At 45.2% G+C, this 21,296-nt stretch overlaps 1 protein-coding gene across 2 annotated transcripts in view; it reads left to right on the top strand.

Annotated features, from left to right (window-relative positions):
* Positions 1–21,296, top strand: part of SLC38A9 (solute carrier family 38 member 9) — a 252,387-nt gene that overhangs the window by 201,522 nt on the left and 29,569 nt on the right. For both annotated transcript variants that reach the window (XM_077462717.1, XM_077462718.1), the window contains 2 exons: positions 12,609–12,779; positions 17,726–17,785. In XM_077462717.1, the coding sequence (XP_077318843.1) occupies positions 12,609–12,779; positions 17,726–17,785 (231 nt within the window). The remainder of the gene's footprint in view (positions 1–12,608; positions 12,780–17,725; positions 17,786–21,296) is intronic.

Raw genomic sequence — 21,296 nt, forward strand, 5'->3', positions numbered from 1 at the left:
CTGAGGGGGGTTTAAACAAGCGTGTTCGGGAAATGACGAAGGATTCCAGGATACAGAGCTATCAATAGTTCCGCGAAGAAGACAGTTCGATCAGTCTGCTTAGGGTACACATGCCAGATAGTACAGGGAGAAGCGTATAGAAGGAAATCAAGTAAACATCCAGAGTGGGATGGCTGGGAACAGACTCGTCTGTAATCGGTAACGAACGGCGTCCCGAAGTAAGGCTGGATCCAAAAGTTCCTCTAGTAGTGCATGAGTGATCGTATAAAGTCATGTCCTGAAAGCAATACAAATCCGAGGGCACTGCGAGGAAGTAGTACAGAGCGGACAGTCAATACCAGAGCAGTAACTAAAAGGACACGGGAGGACCAAGTCTGTATCCAATCTGGAGTAGGTGTACTGCAGGACTAAAAGTTTTCGTGTACCGCCAACATACCGAAACGAAGAGCATAACAGGGAAAAAATCGAGTAACAAGAACCGATGTAACAGGAACGGATGGCAACTAGTAACTCACTGCGGGTTGTGACAAGTAGAGAAGACAGGTCATTCTGGCAGGAAGGTAACTGATAACACAACCAGGTGTAAAAGTCTGACCAGAAAGATAAGGCGATGAGTAAAGGATGACAACTCACTCAGTATTCTCTTCGTGCCCGGCGGGCGCGCGGAGAGGATGAGGGACTGTGATCTCCGCGGGTAATATCAGGCGGACGCCGACCTCGTGGCCCCGAGGGGGATCTTCGTCTTCGGAAGGAGGTGTCGTGAGTATCCATCGGATCCGCGTGTTGTCTGGGTACTCTAGGTATCATCGGACGGAAGGAAGCGTACCAATTAGGGAGCTCAACCATGGGGATATTCAGAATCAAGCAAAAGTTCGGTAAATCTTCTGGTACTTTAAGGTGTGCAGTACGGCCGGAATCAGAGGCAGCGAGGCAGAAAGGAAACTTCCATTTGTATGGTATGCCGCGCGTCTTCAGAATGTCGAGCAGGGGGCGCAAATCCCTGCGGTGCTGCAAAGTTATACCAGAGAGGTCTTGAAAAATCTGGATAGGGGTAGAGCCAAAAGTTATGACTTGCCTTGTTCTGGCAGCTTTTAAAATGTCCTCTTTGAGGTGGTAGTTGACCAGGCAACAAACTATATCCCTTGGAGGATCATTGTCTCTTCCCTTCGGCCTTAAAGCGCGGTGGATACGTTCAAATTCAATGTTAGATTGAGGCTGTCTTCCCATAATATCATTAAAGATGGAGGAGACTGCTGAGGTGATTTGGTCAGCTTCAACCGATTCGGGGAGACCTCTAACCCTTAGGTTGTGACGCCTTCCCCTGTTGTCCAAATCTTCTAAATGTCGTTGAATATCTCGCATTTGAAGAGTATGGGAATCCAGCTTCCTAGTTGTCTTGCGGAGCGATATTTCATGTTGATCTGCAATCTGCTCCACTGTATGCATACGATCTGAAAGGCCTCTGATGTCAACCCTGAGTTCAGCTATGGCCGCCGATAGTGTGTCCTTAATATCAGAGGCGACGGAACGGAGATCGTTCATGCTGATCGATTGCGGCGAGGAAGCTGCCTGCGGGGGATGATCAATTGGTCTCTGAGCTGCTGCGGTCCCAACTATCAGGTTGTCAGTCAAGACGATCGACCCCTGTGAGGGGGGGAGAGAGTCCGCGGCCTGTGGTGTGCTGTGGCGGGAAGGCGCCATGTTTCCTCGTTGTGCCCTGAACATCTCTGGGATGATTTGAGGCGGTTGTCCGGCAGAATTTCCTCTCGGGGAGCGAGATCTAGATGCGGAGGACGTGCGGGAGGCTGTACCCATCGTTAGATGTGAAACATCGGCGGGAAGACCTGCGGTAGACAATAGCTTTCGTCCCGGGATGTCGGAGCTAAGAGCTCAAGCGACCGCCATCAAGCTCAGCCAGGCCACGCCCTCCATTATCATATTAAAGTCCCCTGCTATTATGACTGGGATTCCAGGCTTATCCTTTATAAACTTCAGTAGTTCATATAATATTTCTGCATTAAATGGTGGTGGGATATACACAGTTGCGATCACACATACTCTATCTTCTATACCACAAAAAAGGAACACATATCTCCCTTTAACATCTATGATGCTCTGCCTGCAGGTTAGACCCGACCCAGGATCTATTAAGACACTCACTCCCCTTGAATAGGAGGTGTATGTAGAATGATATTGTATCCTATATTTCTTGTGTCTTAGCACACTGATTGTATCTCGGTCCATGTGGGTCTCCTGCAAACAGAGCATCCCATAATTACCCATATTCCCCATGGAAAATAACGCACGTCTCTTCAGCTGTTCCTTCACCCCCCGTACATTCCAAGAACAGATTTTTACCTTTTTAGTGAAGTTCCCTACCTTACTGCTTACTCCCATATTTAAAACCTAAATCACAATATCATACTTTTATTCTCCATTCTACGTGCTTTCTCTATGTTTTCACACGTGATCTCCCCCTTACTTTTTTCCCTGTGCTCCAAAATTTTAGTCCCACACATATTTTGTATCTCAAATTTACCATATTTCTTATACACATTTTACACACATTTTATATAAATTGGACAATTTATTTCCTTGTGCCTCACTTAATTTCATTTTCTTGTGCCCTTTTTCACTGACCACCGTATTTAATGCAATTTCACACATCAACTTTATACTTAAATATTTTTTGTGCAATTAATAATCCTTTACCATGCCTACCTATATCCTTCCCTATCCTTTCAACCTCCTTTCTCTCGCTATCATTCATCCATTCACACTCCCCATCCCTTTTTTCTTTCCCCTCCCCAACCCTCCCATGCCCCACTTGGGGCCCTTCTAAGGGGCTTCCAACATGACCGTTTTTACCTCCCAGGGTGATATATCCTCCCCACCTACTCACCCTACCCACCCACTCCCATTCTCTTATTTCTATAACAAAAAATAGTCCACATTACTACCGAGGGGAAAAAAAAAACAAAAAAGGGAAGGGGGGAAGGAGAAAGGGAAGGAGACAAACAGAGCAATATGGGGGCATTCCCTCTTAGTCCAGAAAAAAAAAAGAAAGGAAAAAAAAATGTCAATTTTCTCTCTGTTTTCATATTACAACATTCCCCTCTGTTGCAGCAGACATTTATTTTCCTCCAACCACATCTTAACTTCTTCTGGACTATTAAAAAATATGTTTTCCCCAAATGCTGATACCCTCAACTTTGTCGGATAAAGCAATGCATAGTTCACTTTAAGACTCTGCAATTTCTTTTTGCACTCTATAAACTTGGCTCTCTGTCCTTGCAGCTCTGGGGAAAAATCCGGATACAATGAAATCTTTATCCCATTATATTCAAGATTACGCAGTTCTCTTGCTCTTTGAAGGATAACAACTTTATCTCTATAGGACAGCAATTGGATGATTATGGGTCTAGGATGACTTCTTCCTTCCACCATCCTAAACGGAATTCTATACGCCCTTTCAATTGCAAAAAATCTTGATAGCTTCTCACTCCCTACTTTATCTTTTATCCATATTTCCATAAATTCAGCAAGATCATTGCCTTCGCTTTTCTCCGGGAAACCTAAAACTCTGATATTTTTCCTGCGTATAATATTTTCCATATTGTCCATTTTAGCCATACACAAATTTAACTGGCCCTTCATCATTTGCACCTCCTGTTTCAGCGGGAGCACATCATCCTCCACCTGGCTGACTCTCTCCTCCATATCTGATATACGAGCCGCAGTTTTCTGTACTTCATTTTTAAGATTTAACCCATCTTCTCTTATCTGCTTTAATTGATCTGACCCGCCGCGACCTCTCACCCTGACATCCGGTCACGCCCCCTGCTTCTGGCACTTCAGCCCCTGTATGCATGACGCAGGAGGTTTTTTCCTCAACCATAAATGGGCTAGGCTAGAGGAAAGATTAGTGGACTTAATCGCATCTTCACTCAGTGGAAGAAAACGCACTAGGTTCCCCTCTGCCACCCAGGACCCTCAAACAGAAGAACTCTGGGGGGAAAAAGGAGAGGAATCCCCCTCAGAGGATCGGGACAAGACTGATGATTCCTCTTTTGAGGAATCAAGTGGAGAAGGGCCCTCTTCAGATTCTCAGGATGAGAAAGTGTTGGTGCAAATTCTTGCTGGATTGGTCTGCTCCACATTTAAGTTGTCCGTATCTGAGTCAGTTAAAGAAACCTCCTCTTGTTTGGGTTCACTGAAGCCTCCTCAAACTGCACATGCCTTTCGTGTTCATAGTTTACTGGAAAAGCTTATTATTCTGAGTGGGATCACCCAGATAAACATCTTTTTCCTTCTAAGTTTTCAACACTTTATCCTATGGAGGAAAAATGTATTAAGATGTGGGGTATACCAGCTATTGATGCCGCCATATCAATAAAAGTCTGATTTGTCCTTTTGACAACGCTCAGATGCTTAGGGATCTAACTGATAAAAAATTGGAATTCCTGTTAAAAAACGATTTTTCTCCTTCGCAGGTTCAACATGCAGGGGCAGCAATCAGAGTTTTGTCAGTACTTGAGAGACCATGTTAAACAGGTCCTCAAGGTTTTACCTGAACAGCAATCCAGGGGTTGGCCAACCTACCAGCGGCTTTGTGTTTTGCTGTTGATGCTTTAGAGATTCTATCCTTCAGACCTCTCGCTTTATGCTTGGGTTGGTGCATATGCATAGAATCTTACGGTTGAAAGAACGGTCAGCCGAATCACCATGTAAGAAGCTTCTGGCTGGATTCCCCTTTCGTGGTGCAAGGCTGTTCGGAGAGGATTTGGACAATTATCATCCAAACGATCTCTAGTGGGAAAGGCAATCTCTTGCCGGTTAAAAAGAGTTAACGTCCCTCTTTCGAACATGCTCTTTCCCCAGTGCCAGGAACATCAGCCTCCAGGCAGTCGCAACGGCCTCCTCCTTCAGGCTCAAGAACTAAATCTCAGAGTCAACCCCAGGAACAAAAGTCCTGGGGGAGGAAGTCTACAAAACGCTAAAGCCTCTTTATGAAGGGACGCCCCCGCTCGCTCGGGTGGGGCGAAGACTGCTACAGTTCTCAAGGCTCTGGCAGGAGGATTTTCAGGACAGATGGGGGCTCTCCACAATAACTCTAGGTTACAAACTAGAGTTCCGAGAATTCCCCTCTCCTCGTTTCCTCTGATCAAATGTTCCCAGAGAAAATTAAGTCTCTCTCTCTAGCGCTGGAGCGACTATTGTAGCAAAAAGTTATCGTGGTAGTTCCCACGCAAGAGCAGGGATTGGTTTTTTATTCAAACCTTTTCACGGTACCAAAGCCTAATGGAGATGTCAGGCCCATTTTAGATCTCAAGGATCTAAACCGATTCCTAAAAGTACGGTCTTTTCGCATGGAATCGATCCGATCGGAAGGCTGCATCCTACAAGGAGGAGAACTTCTGGCGTCAATAGACATCGAGGATGTGTACCTGCAGACGGCAGCCCCCCTCCAAGAGAGAGAAAAAAAAAAAAAGCCCGATGTAAACTCACTGCTGAGAGGCTGTCGGGGTGAGAGAGAGCACGGCCGTCCACGCCGGCACCAGGGGACGGGTCTCCGGGTGGTCTGCAGCATCCGGATTGCGCCAGGTTCTCGTGACATAAGCTGCATATCTCGTGGCATTCAATACCCACAGGGGAGGTCCATCCAGGTAGAGGGTGAGTCAGCAGCGGCGTCTTCAGTTAGTGCCCATCAGCGTTGAAGAGGTCCAGGTAGGTACTACACACCCCTGATGTGGAAATGAGGAAGCGAAAGCTTTTAGGCAGTCAAGCATAGACCATGAGGCTATTCAGGGAGCGGGGACGGTCCGATCAGTAGTGCCGCTAAGCCTCACGACCCTTCCCCAGCGAATCTTCTCTGGCCCGTCTGCCATTCCACGTGGGTCTAGAAGGGAGGTTCCTGCCCGGTGTCACGTTGAGCCTGCGACCTTGATGCCTAGGAAGGTAGTCCAGTCAGTTCGGTATCTGAATGGGGGGCGTGCCCAGGAAGGTAAATAAAGCGGGCAGCGACTCTGGAGAACGAAGGGTAAAGGAGCGCTGGTCCTTCCTGAATGTGACCGAGAGGGGAAACCCCCATCGCCGTGCCAGGTCTAGGAGAGGTCTCAGAAGTGCCCTCCTTTGCAGTGTCACCCTCGATACGTTTGGGAGGATAATTAAAGGTGCTCCATCCAGCTCCAGGCCCCGGACGTCCCAGGCTTTGCGGGCGATGATCTCTTTGTGTGCATAGTGGTGAAGGCGGCAGATAACATCCCATGGTCGGGCCGGGTCTTCTGATCTGGGGCCCAGTGCCCGGTGAATGCGGTCAAACTCCAGGGATCCCTGTATTTGATCACCGGCCACCCTGCGGAAGACATACGCTACTGTGGCCGCTAAGCCTGCCAGGCCTGTGGCTTCTGGGAGGCCCTGGAGTCGCAGGTTGTTCCTGCGACTCCTGTCTTCCATCTCCTCCATGTGTAACTGAAGCTCCACCGCCCTCCCAGCCTGAGAGTCTCGCTGTGCCTCTAGCGCGGCCACCCTGGAGTCCAGAGCCGTTAGGGAGGATTCCCCTGCCATCACCCTGCTGGAAAGGGACTGCACGTCTTGTCTGATTTTTTTGCATTTCCTTGCGATGTGCTGCCTCCACTCTCCCCACCAGGCCTTCAATATCAGATTTAGTCAGCAGGGTCAACAGGATGGACCGTAGGTCATCACCAGCCGGTTGGGATTGCTGTGCCCATGCTGCACTGCTCGGGCCGGGTGACAGAGTGGCCGGAGTGCTAGGGAAAAGTTCTGAGTCTTGCGATCCTGCAGGTGAGGGCGGCCTGGAGGTGCTGTCCCGTTCTTCCACGTGCGGCGTGTGGCGCTCCGCCATATTGGGATCAGGGGCTTCCAACTGGCTCCGCCGGAATAGTCTGTGTATGGCACCGTTTGAGGGTGTATTAGGGCTCCCGAAGTGGGCTCCTCTGCGTCGCCTAGTTGTGCGCTTCTTGTTGGAGAGCATGTCGTAGTCAAAGGAGCAAGTATAGCCAGGAGGAGAGAGGTTCGGCCGGGAGCTCCCCTCAAACACGTCCGACCTCAGCCATGTCCAGGCCACGCCCCCCCCTCCCCTCTTCTAATACACTTATATTGCTTTGCTACAAAACTGAGCTACCTCCAGTAGGGGGAGGGATTATATAGGGGATTACACTTCCTGTCTAGGGTGTACCTAGTGATACCCTATAACCCATCAGTAATTACTGAGTCTCTGTGTCCTGTGATGTACCTCAAAAGAAAAGGATTTTACAGGTAAGCTGTTATAAAAATCCTATTGTTCCAACTTCCATACAAATTCAACTTAAAGCAGAGCTCCAGTCATTTTTGTGTTGATTAAAAGTCCACGGCTACAAAAAGTGTATCTGCTGACCTTTAATCAACACACACTCACCTGTTCCAGGATCCAGTGATTCGCTCTCCCAAGCCGTCCCTTTTCTCCCCGACGCCGGCATCTCAACTGTGGGAACATGGCTGTGATAGCTTGCGGCTTCACAGCCAGGTACCCACTGAGGATGCATGAGTCGCATTGCACCTTCTGAATTCTCCGGCAATTGTCTGAGACCTGTGACATGTCCCAGAAGACTGCAGGGAGGGGGAGAGGAGAACTTCCACTCGGATTACCTAAGTGTGAGCTGATACCTGTCAAAGCTAGGTACCACTGCCATCCCCAAAAAACTGCATGCCAAATGTGGCAGGGGAGGAGTACCTGAAGTGGAACTTTGCCTTTTGGGTGGAGTTCCGCAAAAAAAAAAAAAAAACTTCAAAATCTTGTTTATAACCCAGGGATTGCCTGTAGATGGATGCAAATCTAAGGCTGTTGTCAATGTTAAGGTTAGTCACATATCTTAGGTATTGATACACAAAAGATGTAATGCACACTTACAATTTACATGTAAAATGTTTGCATGCAGAAGTTCTTTTTGTCATAAAAGTTTACTGAGGTTCAAAAATCAAAATTCCAAAAGCATGACTGTAGAATAGCTGGTCTCATGGGACCTTATTTAGAAATCACCGCCAAATATTGTTCATGTACAGTAGTGGTAAGTAACCCCTCCGCCATGCTGGCAAGCTTATCATCCCGTAGTTTAATGCAAGCAGTGTAAATACCTAAAGTTGATTTGGTATTGGCTTCTTGCATTTCCTATACCGCATAGCTGGAAGTCAAGAAAAAGAAGCAGTTAACCACTTTCAGACCGGACCATTTTGCTGGTAAATGACCAGAGGTCTTTTTACACTTTGGCACTGCGCTGCTTTAACTGGTAATTGCGCGGTCATGCAATGTTGTACCCAAACAAAATTTGCGTCCTTTTCTTCCCACAAATAGAGCTTTCTTTTGATGGTATTTGATTGCCTCTGCGATTTTTATTTTTTGCGATATAAACGTAAAAAGACCGCAAATTTTGAAAAAAAATGATATTTTCTACTTTTTGTTATTAGAAAAATCCAATAAACTCAATTTTAGTCATACATTTAGGACAAAATGTATTCAGCCACATGTCTTTGGTAAAAAAAAAGTCAATAATTGTATATTTATTGGTTTGCGCAAAAGTTGTCACATCTACAAACTAAGGTACGTTTTCTGGAATTTACGCAGCTTTTAGTTTACGACTGCCTATCTCATTTCTTGAGGTGCTAAAATGACAGGGCAGTACAAAACCCCCCCAAATGACCCCATTTTGGAAAGTAGACCCCCTAAGGAAATTGATAAGAGGCATGTTGAGCCCATTGAATATTTTATTTTTTTGCCTCAAGCGATTGAATAATGACAAAAAAAAAATTTTTTTTTTTTTTTTACACAAAGTTGTCACTAAATGATATATTGCTCACACATGCTATGGGCGTATGTGAAATGACACCCCAAAATAAATTCTGCTGCTTCTCCTGAGTACGGGGATACCACATATGTGGGACTTTTTGGGAGCCTAGCCGCGTACAGGGCCCCGAAAACCAAGCACCGCCTTCAGGCTTTCTAAGGGCGTAAATTTTTGATTTCACGCCTCACTACCTATTACAGTTTTGAAGGCCATAAAATGCCAAGATGGCACAAAACCCCCACAAATGACCCCATTTTAGAAAGTAGACACCCCAAGCTATTTGCTGAGAGGCATGTTGAGTCCATGGAATATTTTATATTTTGCCACAAGTTGCGGGAAAATTACAAACTTTTTTTTTTTTTTTTTTTTTTTCACAAAGTTGTCACTAAATGATATATTGCTCATGCATGCCATGGGCATATGTGAAATGACACCCCAAAATAAATTCTGCTGCTTCTCCTGAGTACGGGGATACCACATATGTGGGACTTTTTGGGAGCCTAGCCGCGTACGGGGCCCCGAAAACCAAGCACCGCCTTCAGGCTTTCTAAGGGCGTAATTTTTTGAGTTCACTTCTCACTACCTATTACAGTTTTGAAGGCCATAAAATGCCAAGATGGCACAAAACCCCCACAAATGACCCCATTTTAGAAAGTAGACACCCCAAGCTATTTGCTGAGAGGCATGTTGAGTCCATGGAATATTTTATATTTTGCCACAAGTTGCGGGAAAATTACAAACTTTTTTTTTTTTTCACAAAGTTGTCACTAAATGATATATTGCTCACGCATGCCATGGGCATATGTGAAATGACACCCCAAAATAAATTCTGCTGCTTCTCCTGAGTACGGGGATACCACATATGTGGGACTTTTTGGGAGCCTAGCCGCGTACGGGGCCCCAAAAACCAAGCACCGCCTTCAGGCTTTCTAAGGGCGTTACAGTTTTGAAGGCCATAAAATGCCAAGATGGCACAAACCCCCCCCCCCAAATGACCCCATTTTAGAAAGTAGACACCCCTAAATTTAGGGGTACACTAGTGAGACTAGGTAATAAATGGCGGGTGCCCTGAAACTATAAAAAAATAACTAACCAACCAGCGTCACCTGTAACAGTTATATGGTGATCACTGGTGAAAGGGTTAACTAGGGGGCAATCAGGGGGCTTTATGCGGTAGTATATGGGGGTCCCTGGCGCTATAAAAAGCTGCGGCGAACCTAAATACCTACCTGCCTAACTAGCGTCACCTGTGACACTAATACAGCGATCAGAAAAACGATCGCTTATTAGGCTGGGTTCACACTGGAGCGATGCGGGAACGCCACGAATGCGCGGCGGGTTCCCGCATCGCATGCCTCCCGGCGGCAGTTCACACTGCCCTATGCGAACTGCTGGGAGTGTCAGTGAAATGTTAATGACACCCCCAGATCAGTTCGCATATCGCAGTGCGATCTGCAAACTTGGATCGCATGGTGTGAACACCCATGCGATCCGATTCTGCTGCGGACCAAAAAAAGGGTCCCGTGCGAGTTTGCGGCGGGTGCGGCGGGTGCGACACGAATTCAGCCATACTATCTGTATAGCTGAACTCGAATCGCACAGAGATCGGATGTGATTTGCACTGCAGTGCGGTGCGAATCACATCCGTTCTCATAAACCGCTGCAATGTGAACCCAGCCTTAGTGACACTGGCGACGGGGGGTGATCACGGGGTTAAACCTTTATTGGGGGGGTTAGGGGGGTACCTTAGAACTAAAGGGGGCTAACCCTAACTGCCCTAACAGTTATTAGTCACAAATGACACCTGCCGGGTGATCAGGGGGTTAAACCTTTATTAGGTAATAAATGGCGGGTGCCCTGAAACTATAAAAAAATAACTAACCAACCAGCGTCACCTGTAACAGTTATATGGTGATCACTGGTGAAAGGGTTAACTAGGGGGCAATCAGGGGGCTTTATGCGGTAGTATATGGGGGTCCCTAGCGCTATAAAAAGCTGCGGCGAACCTAAATACCTACCTGCCTAACTAGCGTCACCTGTGACACTAATACGGCGATCAGAAAAATGATCGCTTATTAGGCTGGGTTCACACTGGAGCGATGCGGAAACGCCGCGAATCCGCGGCGGGTTCCCGCATCGCATGCCTCCCGGCGGCAGTTCACACTGCCCTATGCGAACTGCTGGGAGTGTCAGTGAAATGTTACTGACACCCCCAGATCAGTTCGCATATCGCAGTGCGATCTGCAAACTCGGATCGCATGGTGTGAACACCCATGCGATCCGATTCTGCTGCGGGCCAAAAAAAGGGTCCCGTGCGAATTTGCGGCGGGTGCGGCGGGTGTGGCGGGTGCGGCGGGTGCGGCGAATGGCTGAACTCGAATCGCACAGAGATCGGATGTGATTTGCACTGCAGTGCGGTGCGAATCACATTCGTTCTCATAAACCGCTGCAATGTGAACCCAGCCTTAGTGACACTGGCGACGGGGGGTGATCACGGGGTTAAACCTTTATTGGGGGGGTTAGGGGGGTACATTAGAACTAAAGGGGGCTAACCCTAACTGCCCTAACAGTTATTACAGTCACAAATGACACCAATGCAAAAAAAAAAAAAAAAAAAAATAAAATGACATTGGTGTCACTGTGACTGGGGGGCAGGGGTAATTGGGGGGGTGATCGGGGGGTAAAGGGGGGGTGTGAGTGTGCCTGGCATGTTCTACTGTGTGTGGGATGTGTTGGTGCAACTCACTGATCCGCTCTCCTCCGTGTCGGAACGAAAAATACCGACACGGAGGAGAGAATACATCACTTCCTCTCCTGTGTTTACATTACAGGAGAGGAAGTGATGTCACCGGGGATTTCCATTCGTCGGGAGCGATCGCGAGGGGGTGGCCATGAATGAATGGCCGTCCCCTCGTCCGGGATCGCTCCCGAACGAAAACCGACCGCCGCAGGCACCGGGCGGGGGCCCGATCGGGCCCCCGACCCGCGGGAGGCAAATCACGTACATGTACGTGCTTATGCCTGCCCGTGCCATTCTGCCGACGTACATCGGCGTGAGGCGGTCGGCAAGTGGTTAATCAGTATATTTTGTGATAAGCATGTGATAGGAGGAGAAAGCAAAGTAAAAGAGAGATATCACTTCTCCTTTATTGCCCAGTCATAGGCTGGGGTAGCCCTATACTGCCTGGTTTCTGAGGAAATGGGTTGAATATTGCAGACCATCAAATGGAGGACATCTAGAGGAATATAAAACTTTGTGGGAAATCTCTAGATTGATGGTGAATACAGAGGCAAAAGCCCATTTTATCCTTCAATGGACTATTCATTTGTATTGTCTTATTTTTGCCTGGATTATGCTTTATAATTTGTAAATTTGTGTATTCATAGAATGTAGAACAAGTGTGTTCAGTAGGGGACGTTTTAATAGTTTATTGTTTGTATAAAGGTACACACTAAAGTTTAAACATTTGTTATGTTGAGTAGGGGCATCTGCCATCTTCATGACAAACACTAAATATCAGTGACACGTCCACCTGAGTACCTACAGTTTTCTTTATATTTGATCCAGAAACGGATAATCCCTTTTTTTTATTATGAAATCTGACAACAGTTGTATGATCTTTAGTAAGGATTTTCCAGTCTGCTGAAAGATCTGTACACCAAGCTTGGTGTTGATCACTCCTCAAGTGCCGGTTAGAGATAATTGAACCAGTCATGTTGCAAGTTAAATGGTTTAACATGATTTTCTGTTTTTCTTTCCTTCTGCAGCCTCTATTGATACCTCGACATGGGAGTTTCCAGATGTCTGCCAGTACTATTTTGGCTCATTTGGACGGTGGTCCAGCCTCCTGTTTTCTATGATGTCACTTGTTGGAGCAATGATTGTCTATTGGGTGCTAATGTCCAATTTTTTATTTAATACTGGGAAATTTATTTATAGTAAGTAAAAATTGAATGTGTCTGTGAAGGTTCCTATTTATCTAGGGGTATATAAATATGAGAGAATAAAAAGGGCTTAGAGATCATTTTAAACGAATGTAGGCATCCGTTCTGGAAAAGGGGTGGGTGGGGTGGTAGAAAGGAAAAGAAGTGTTGGGAAGAGATTCACCAGAAAGGAGGAGTTAGTTGCTGCCTTGTTTTTATATTGGATGTATTTTGCATTTTTTTCGATGAAAGCTTATTGTTACATGTCGTTCAAGGATAAGTGCAACCTAACACTAAAATCTCTACATCTACAGAAATCCACGATCTAACACGAACCTATATAGCCCTGCAAAGAAGAAATCAGTATACATACCTATTTTGAAGCTGATCTGACCACATGCTGAACTGTCAGCTGCGGCTTCGCTGTGGAGGCGGGTGCAGAGGACGTCGGCTGTGTCCCCTGCAGAGCTTCCACCGCTGGAGACCGGACCAGATCGGCTTAAAAAAAAGTATGTATACTGATTTTTTTCTTTATAGGGCTAGATAGGTTAGGCTTATATTGTGGATGTCTGTAGATGTAGCGATTTTAGTGTTAGGGTGGACTTATCCTTTAATGGCTCTAAAAAACTTGCTTGCCTTACAGATCATGCAATTCTGTCAAAATCAAACAGTGGGCCCTCCACCATCCACACAGAGTATAAGGGCCTGACTGAGCTGACAGGCAGGGAGGGAGGGGGAGAGGGACAGGCTGTGGGAAGACGGAGGCATGTAAACTGACCTTGGTATCATGGATCAGCAGCCATGATTACCATTGTCAGTTCACATAGGGGGACACAGGAACAGACCGCATCAATCAGGTATTTTAGGTCATAGAAAGGGAGAAATTACAATGCAACAGCACTATGCTGTTAATCATGCTTTTAAAGGAACAGGAGCTTTTTTTTTTTCTCTTTAAGAATTACAGCTTACCTTATTCAGATGTTTACTTCTGCACCCTACAGCAAGGAAAAATCATACATATTATTTTATTTTTGTTTATAAGGGGGTTAGGTGACTGTATTTGCCATAATTCAAGTAGTACTAAAGGCAATTCTAATTTTGGATAGTGTAACAGGGTTTTTAATTCACTTCCCATAGTCAAAATGGGAAATGAGAGGAAATCCCTCCATACTGAGTGAGTCCCTGATTGTCACCAGAACTAGTGTCCCCATTGGAAGATTAGTGACAACCCAACATTTGTGTTTTTCTTTTACTTGTAATTTTACACTTTTAATGATAATGATAAACAGGACAAATAGGGTAAATCTCCCAAACTGAGTCACAGACTGCAATAAAAATCTGACAGGGGTTCCAGTCCCTCTCCATTCTATTCAAAACAGAAAAAGTTTTGCTTTTAGTAATAATTTAATTCTGACTGTACTGTACAGGTTAATCTTAATCCATTGAATTGGATTTGAATACTGTCTTTCATAACAAATGGTCAAAGGTGTAGAGGTTGGGCTTCATGTTTAGCATATCAAGGAGGGACAGACTTGGGATAGGCTCACTCTAACATTGTTCAAAAAACCTTGCAGTCAGCCATGACCCATCCTTCCGAGATATACTTAAAAAAAAAAAAAAAAAAAGATTTAGACAGGCTATGTGAAAGAGAACACATAACACTAAGCAAAATAGAGTGGGTTTTCCCGAATCTGGCTACAAAAGTTGAAATACTCTTTCAGGCTGGCCATACAATATACCATTTTCTTATTCAATTTCCTTAAAATGTACCTATGTAGTGCAAGGGTCTGCCTGATTGCATACAAATTGAAAGGGTTTAGGTTTGACCTCATATTATATGGTTTTGGTAAATTTAACGGTAAGTTAAACAAGAAAATTGTATATTGTATTGCCAGCCTAAGCCATGATGTTCCTCATTCTTCTTTAACCACTTCCCACCCGGCCAATGCACATATACGGCCGGGTGGGAGCCGTCTACTCCTGATAAGACGTTCAGGAACGTCCATCAGAAGGAGCGGGATCGTGCCCGCGCATCGGCGCGATCCCAATGCGCCCGTGTCACCCGGACACGGCGCATATCAGATCGGCAGGAGGGCTCTGTGATTGGCCCTCCTGATCACATGACGGCCGTGTCCAATCACGGCCGTCATGTGATGTAAACAAACAGCCGGTTGCTAGGCAATCGGCTCCTCCTCTCCTCACACAGAAGTCATCGCTGAGGAGAGGAGAGCAGATCGCTGCAGCCGGCTGATGATCAGTGAGTATGAGTTGTTTTTTACAGCTTTTTACTCACTGATCACCAGTCTAGTGTACACACAAATCACCACACAGTATAAACACAATGTCCCCACACATGTCCCCAAAACATACGTGTCCCCAAATAATAAAAACACATGTCCCTAATAATAAAAACATGTCCCCCACATATGTCCCACTAAAATCACATGTCCCAATGATTATCTGCACACATATGTACATGATCATTTGTGTACATATGTCCGTGATCACACAAACCAATTATTATACACTTAACGGAATTTGTTTTACCAAAAACATGTAGCAGAATACATTTTGGCTTAAATTTATGACAAAATTTGATTTTATTGGATTTCTTTTAAAATAGAAAAAAGAAAATATTGTTTTTTTTTCCAAATTTTTGCTTATATCGCAAAAAATAAAAAACGGAGTCGTGAATAAATACCACCAAAATAAAGCTCTATTTGTGCGAACAAAATTGTAAAAATTTCATTTGGGTACAGTGTAGCATGACTGCGCAATTGTCACTGAAAGCGCTAGAGCGCTGGGAAGGAAGGGGGTGAAAGTGCCCTGTATTGAAGTGGTTAAGCAAATGAAGTCAAGCAGCTCAAATATCTACAGAAACATTTATTGGAACCGCTGTTAAAACGGTAGTAAGCCCTGTGTGGTAATTTTTACCTACAGGTAAGCCTATAATAAGGCTTACCTGCCTGTAGGTAAAATGAATATCTTCTTAACATACACCTTTTAGGAGATATTCACCCTGGGTGCAGCCAGTTACGTCAACAATGCATGCGCTCGCTCTGAAGGTCCGGCATACCCTGCCGGACCCTCAGAGCTTCGTACTGGAACTGAGGGCTCCTGCGCACATATGCAGGAGTGACGTCATTGTGGCTCTGGCAAATCACATAGTCAGAGCGTGCAAACCTGGAAGAAAGACCAGGGGAAGGTGAAAGCTCAGCGCTTGAGGGCTTCGTTCCAAGGTGAGTATCTCATATTGTGCTAGTTATTACAGGCACAGGTTATTACAGGCACAGTTTACTACCACTTTAAGGATTCATGTACGCTGCTGCTGGTAAACAGATGTTTAGAAGCAGTTGGGCGTTTTTTTTCAGCTGCCCCCTAACTTTTCTCTGTTATCTTATCAGCACATATACACTGAGTCGTTTATAGTCGTTTCCAGGCAGTTGAGGTTAGAAGCATTTTTTGTAAAGCAACAGATGTTTTTAAAGCGGTAGTAAACCCGCACATTTTTTATTTTATTTTTTTAAACCTGCAAAGCAAAAGGCATAATGAGCTAGTATGCACCGCATATTAGCTCATTATGAAATACTTACCTTAGAACGAGGCCCCGACATCTGGCCCGATCCACGCCGAGGGAGCTGACATGCTCCCTCTGCGTTTCTTCCGGGTATCGCGGCTCCGGCGCTGTGAGTGGCCGGAGCCGCGATATCGTCACTCCCGCGCATGCGCGCAGGAGATTTCATTCCGGCCGCCGGCCGCTGCCGGATTTTCAGGCCGAGAATCCCCTTGTGCGCATGCGCCGCTGCAGTCAGCGGCGCATACCGAGGGGGATATCTCCTAAACCGTACAGGTTTAGGAGATATATTTTTTACCTACAGGTAAGCCTTATTATAGGCTTTCCTGTACGTAAAAGTTTAAAAATCGAGTATACAACCACTTTAAATGTCAGTTACTATCTGTCAAGTTCAATCATTCAGGAGAGGGTTTAAAACATCCCGTGTACAGGAAGCCTGAGACCCCTTTCACACCGAGGCGTTTTTCAGGCGCTTTTGGGCATAAAATATCACCTGTAAACCGCCTGAAAAATGCCCCCCTCTGCAGCCCCCAGTTTGATAGCAGGAGTGCTTTCACACTGAGGTGGTGCGATTGTAGGATGTTAAAAAAAAAAGTCCTGCAAGCAGCATTTTTGGGGCGGTGGCGGAATGGTGTAATCACCGCTCCTGCCTATTGAAATGAATGGGCACTGCTGCTAAAGTGCCTGCAAAGCGCCTCGGCAGCAGTTCTTTTTTTGGGCACTATTGACCCATTCCTCTGCCACTAGCGGGGGTAAAAGCGGAACCCCCCCCCCCAAAAAAAATATGTTTCCATCAGCTGTCGGGTGCTGCTGCCGCCATTGCTGGTAAGGAAACCCAACAGTGTAGCCATACGCATTCATGCCAGGAACCCTACTGCGCATGTGCATGGCCCAGCTCCTCTCTCCTACTGACCTGGCGGTGACGGCAGAATCCTGGAAGTGGGAACAGGAAACCTGTCAAAGACGGGTATCCTGTCCGCCCCCCACCCCCCCCCCCCCCCCCCCCCCCCCCGAAAGGTGGCAATTGTGGCACCAGAGGGGGAGAGGAGACAAATAAGTGGAAGTTCCACTTTTGGGTGGAACTCTGCTTTAAAAGTGCCCCGCTAGCAGCCGAAAAGCACCATTAAAACGACAGTAAAGCGCCGCTACAACTAGCGGCGCTTTACTGCTAGCATGGCTGTGCTAGCAGTGTAAAAGGGGTCTAAAGCAAAAACTGTTAACCCCAGATTATAGACATGAATGTGCTACTGATAAAGAGCTATTTTTGATTTTGTCAGTAATCCTGCAGCTCAATCACTTTAATTTATTAGACAGGAAAAAAACACAAATATGTTGTTTTTTTTTTTTTTTCTCCAGTTCAATGTTTTAACATGATTCTCTGTTTCAGATTATGTAAATCATGTCAATGTAACGGAGATGGGACTAAGTACAAACGGTAGTGATAAAGGTAAGACAGAGCTGTTAACATGACTTCCTCTAGTTACAGTGCCTTGCGAAAGTATTCAGCCCCCTTGAACTTTTCAACCTTTTGCCACATTTCAGGCTTCAAACATAAAGATATAAAATTTTAATTTTTTGAGAAGAATCACCAACAAGTGGGACACAATTGTGAAGTGGAACGAAATCTATTGGATATTTTAAACTTTTTTAGCAAATAAAAAACTGAAAAGTGGTGTGTGCAAAATTATTCGGCCCCTTTACTTTCAGTGCAGCAAACTCACTCCAGAAGTTCAGCGAGGATCTCTGAATGATTCAATGTTGTCCTAAATGACTGATGGTGATAAATAGAATCCACCTGTGTGTAATCAAGTCTCTGTATAAATGCACCTGCTCTGTGATAGTCTCAGGGTTCTGTTGAAAGCACAGAGAGCATCATGAAGACCAAGGAACACACCAGGCAGGTCCGTAATACTGCTGTGGAGAAGTTTAAAGCCAGATTTGGATACAAAAAGATTTCCCAAGCTTTAAACATCCCAAGGAGCACTGTGCAAGCGATCATTTTGAAATGGAAGGAGTATCAGACCACTGCAAATCTACCAAGACCTGGCCGTCCCTCTAAACTTTCAGCTCAGACAAGGAGAAGACTGATCAGAGATGCAGCCAAGAGGCCCATGATCACTCTGGATGAACTGCAGAGAACTACAGCTGAGGTGGGAGAGTCTGTTCATAGGACAACAATCAGTCGTACACTGCACAAATCTGGCTTTTATGGAAGAGTGGCAAGAAGAAAGCCATTTCTCAAAGATATCCATAAAAAGTATCGTCTAAAGTTTGTCACAAGCCACCTGGGAGACACACCAAACATGTGGAAGAAGGTGCTCTGGTCAGATGAAACCAAAATCAAACTTTTTGCCCACAATGCAAAATGATATGTTTGGCGTAAAAGCAACACAGCTCATCACCCTCAACACACCATTCCCACTGTCAAACATGGTGGTGGCAGCATCATGGTTTGGGCATGCTTTTCTTCAGCAGGGACAGGGAAAAGATGGTTAAAATTGAGGGGAAGATGGATGCAGCCAAATTAGGGCTGAAACAACTAATCGATTATGAAATTAATCGATTACTATTTTCATAATCGATTAATCGGCCAGTAACATAATGGGGTTAAAAAAAAAGTAGCCCTTTATAGTACAAAAAGAGCAAATCTCTACTGTAAATATTACTTTCACTGTTCTACAGTAAAAAAATGAACCCCTTACAGTAGTGATTATCTGCTTTTTTTTCTACTATAAAGGGCTAATTTTAGTTTTTTTTTTAACCACATTATGTTACTAAACATCTTAGATCTGATTCATATCTATGCTTTTTATGCTGTTTTTTTGCAGAAATGCACTATAGTTCATTTACATGGTTTCCTATGGGACACGTTCACATCTGAAAGGGTCAGGGACTTTTAATGCAAAATAGTGCTTTATTGGTTCAATATACTTCAATGGAGAAGCTGCAGAAAAGCATGTAAATGCATTTTTGCAACAATTTGTGTTTTTTAATCTGCCCAAAAAAATGCAAATTGCAGTAAAATCATGTGCACAAAAATCAAAAACGCACAGCAAAAAGCACTGCAGAAACAGATCAAAAGCAAACTGCATAGGTGTGTACCGAGCCTTATGCTGGCCGCATTTTCAGAATAGAATATTGAGACGAAAAATCTTTGTACATTGACTGAATGAAAGAAAACCACATACACTGTCTGAAAATTCCTTTTGACTAAGAAGTTTTCTATTTCCAAATTTTCCTGTGACTGTGGTTGAAAATGAATGTCAATTTGACCCACTTTTTTTTTTTAAAGGTTATTAACCAATTAATCGATTAATCGAAACAATAATCGGCCAACTAATCGATTATGAAAATAATCGTTAGTTGCAGCCCTAAGCCAAATACAGGACCATTCTGGATGAAAACCTGTTGGAGTCTGCAAAAGACCTGAAACTGGGATGGAGATTTATCTTCCAACAAGACAATGATCCCAAACATACAGCAAAATCTACAAAGGAGTGGTTCACAAATAAACGTATACAGGTGTTAGAATGGCCAAGTCAAAGTCCAGACCTGAATCCAATCGAGAATCTGTGGAAAGAGCTGAAAACTGCTGTTCACAAACGCTCTCCCATCCAACCTCACTGAGCTCGAGCTGTTTTGCAAGGAAGAATGGGCAAGAATTTCGGTCTCTCGATGTGCAAAACTGATAGAGACATACCCCAAGCGACTTGCAGCTGTAATCGCAGCAAAAGGTGGCTCTACAAAGTATTAACGCAAGGGGGCTGAATAATTTTGCACGGCCCACTTTTCATTTTTTTATTAGTTAAAAAAGTTTCAAAAATCCAATAGATTTCGTTACACTTCACAATTGTGCCCCACTTGTTGGTGATTCTTCACAAAAAAATTTTTTTTTATATCTTTATGTTTGAAGCCTGAAATGTGGCAAAAGGTTGAAAAGTTCAAGGGGGCCGAATACTTTCGCAAGGCACTGTATATCTAGATATCAAATACTGTACTGCAATTTTAAAATTGTGAAAAGTAGCTCTTTCCATGAAAATCTGACATTCCTATTTTTGTAGATGCAGGAGACAATTTCTTACACCTGACAATTTCTTATATCTCTTGGCAGTAGAGGGCATATCTGCATGTTAGTGGCTCTGACTAAATCAAATTTGGTTTGAGTCCTGCACATCCAGAAGTTTCAGGTTCCTGCCTGCCTTTGCTGGTCTCATCTGCTGCTCCCTTTTCCAGCCATCACATCACTGTTATGTGTGCAGCTCTTGGCTATAAATAAAATAAAAATACTCCGCTGCAGTAACACTACTACTGCTTCTGGGGATGCCTTCCCAAGGATATTTGATACATAATGCAAGGTAGCATAACATCCTATGAGGAATATGTTCACTAAGGCAGTGATGGTGAACCCGTGGCACGCAGAGCCCTCTGTGGGCACGCCAGCTATACTGGGAGGCCGCCACCACTGTCAGCGCTTTCTAACCCCCACCCTACATGGCGAAGCTACAGGAGTGAGAAGTGCAGTGGCGCTGTGACAAGGGGAGAAGCGAGTGCGGGCTATCTGTATTTCCCCCATTCACCCCCCTTCTCCTGTCAAGCAGCACTGGACAGGGACAGAGATACTCTTGCAGAGATCGCCGCCCGCTCAAATTCCTCCTGCCTCCCTATTGGCTGCAACCAGGGACCAATGAGGTGCCAGGACATTTGCACCATGGGACATGTAGTCTTGGAAGACTATGGGTCTATTTTATTGTCCAGCCCAGTATCACCACCCCGGAGAGAGAGGAATTCATTACTGCAAGGGAGAGAGACTGGAGCAGCATGCTGTGAGCCAGGGAACAGATGGCTGCAAGAATACCGCCCTGCAGTGCCAGTTGCGGGTGTTGCCATGGGCAATCGAGAGTGAGAGGACATCTCTTTAGTATCTCTGGGATTGGTGAGAGGCCTTTGTGACCATTATC

This window comes from Lithobates pipiens, unplaced genomic scaffold (genome assembly GCF_037356315.1).
Source record: "Lithobates pipiens isolate NorthernLeopardFrog02 unplaced genomic scaffold, aLitPip1_a1.2 Scaffold_3, whole genome shotgun sequence".
Taxonomy (NCBI): Eukaryota; Metazoa; Chordata; class Amphibia; order Anura; family Ranidae; genus Lithobates; species Lithobates pipiens.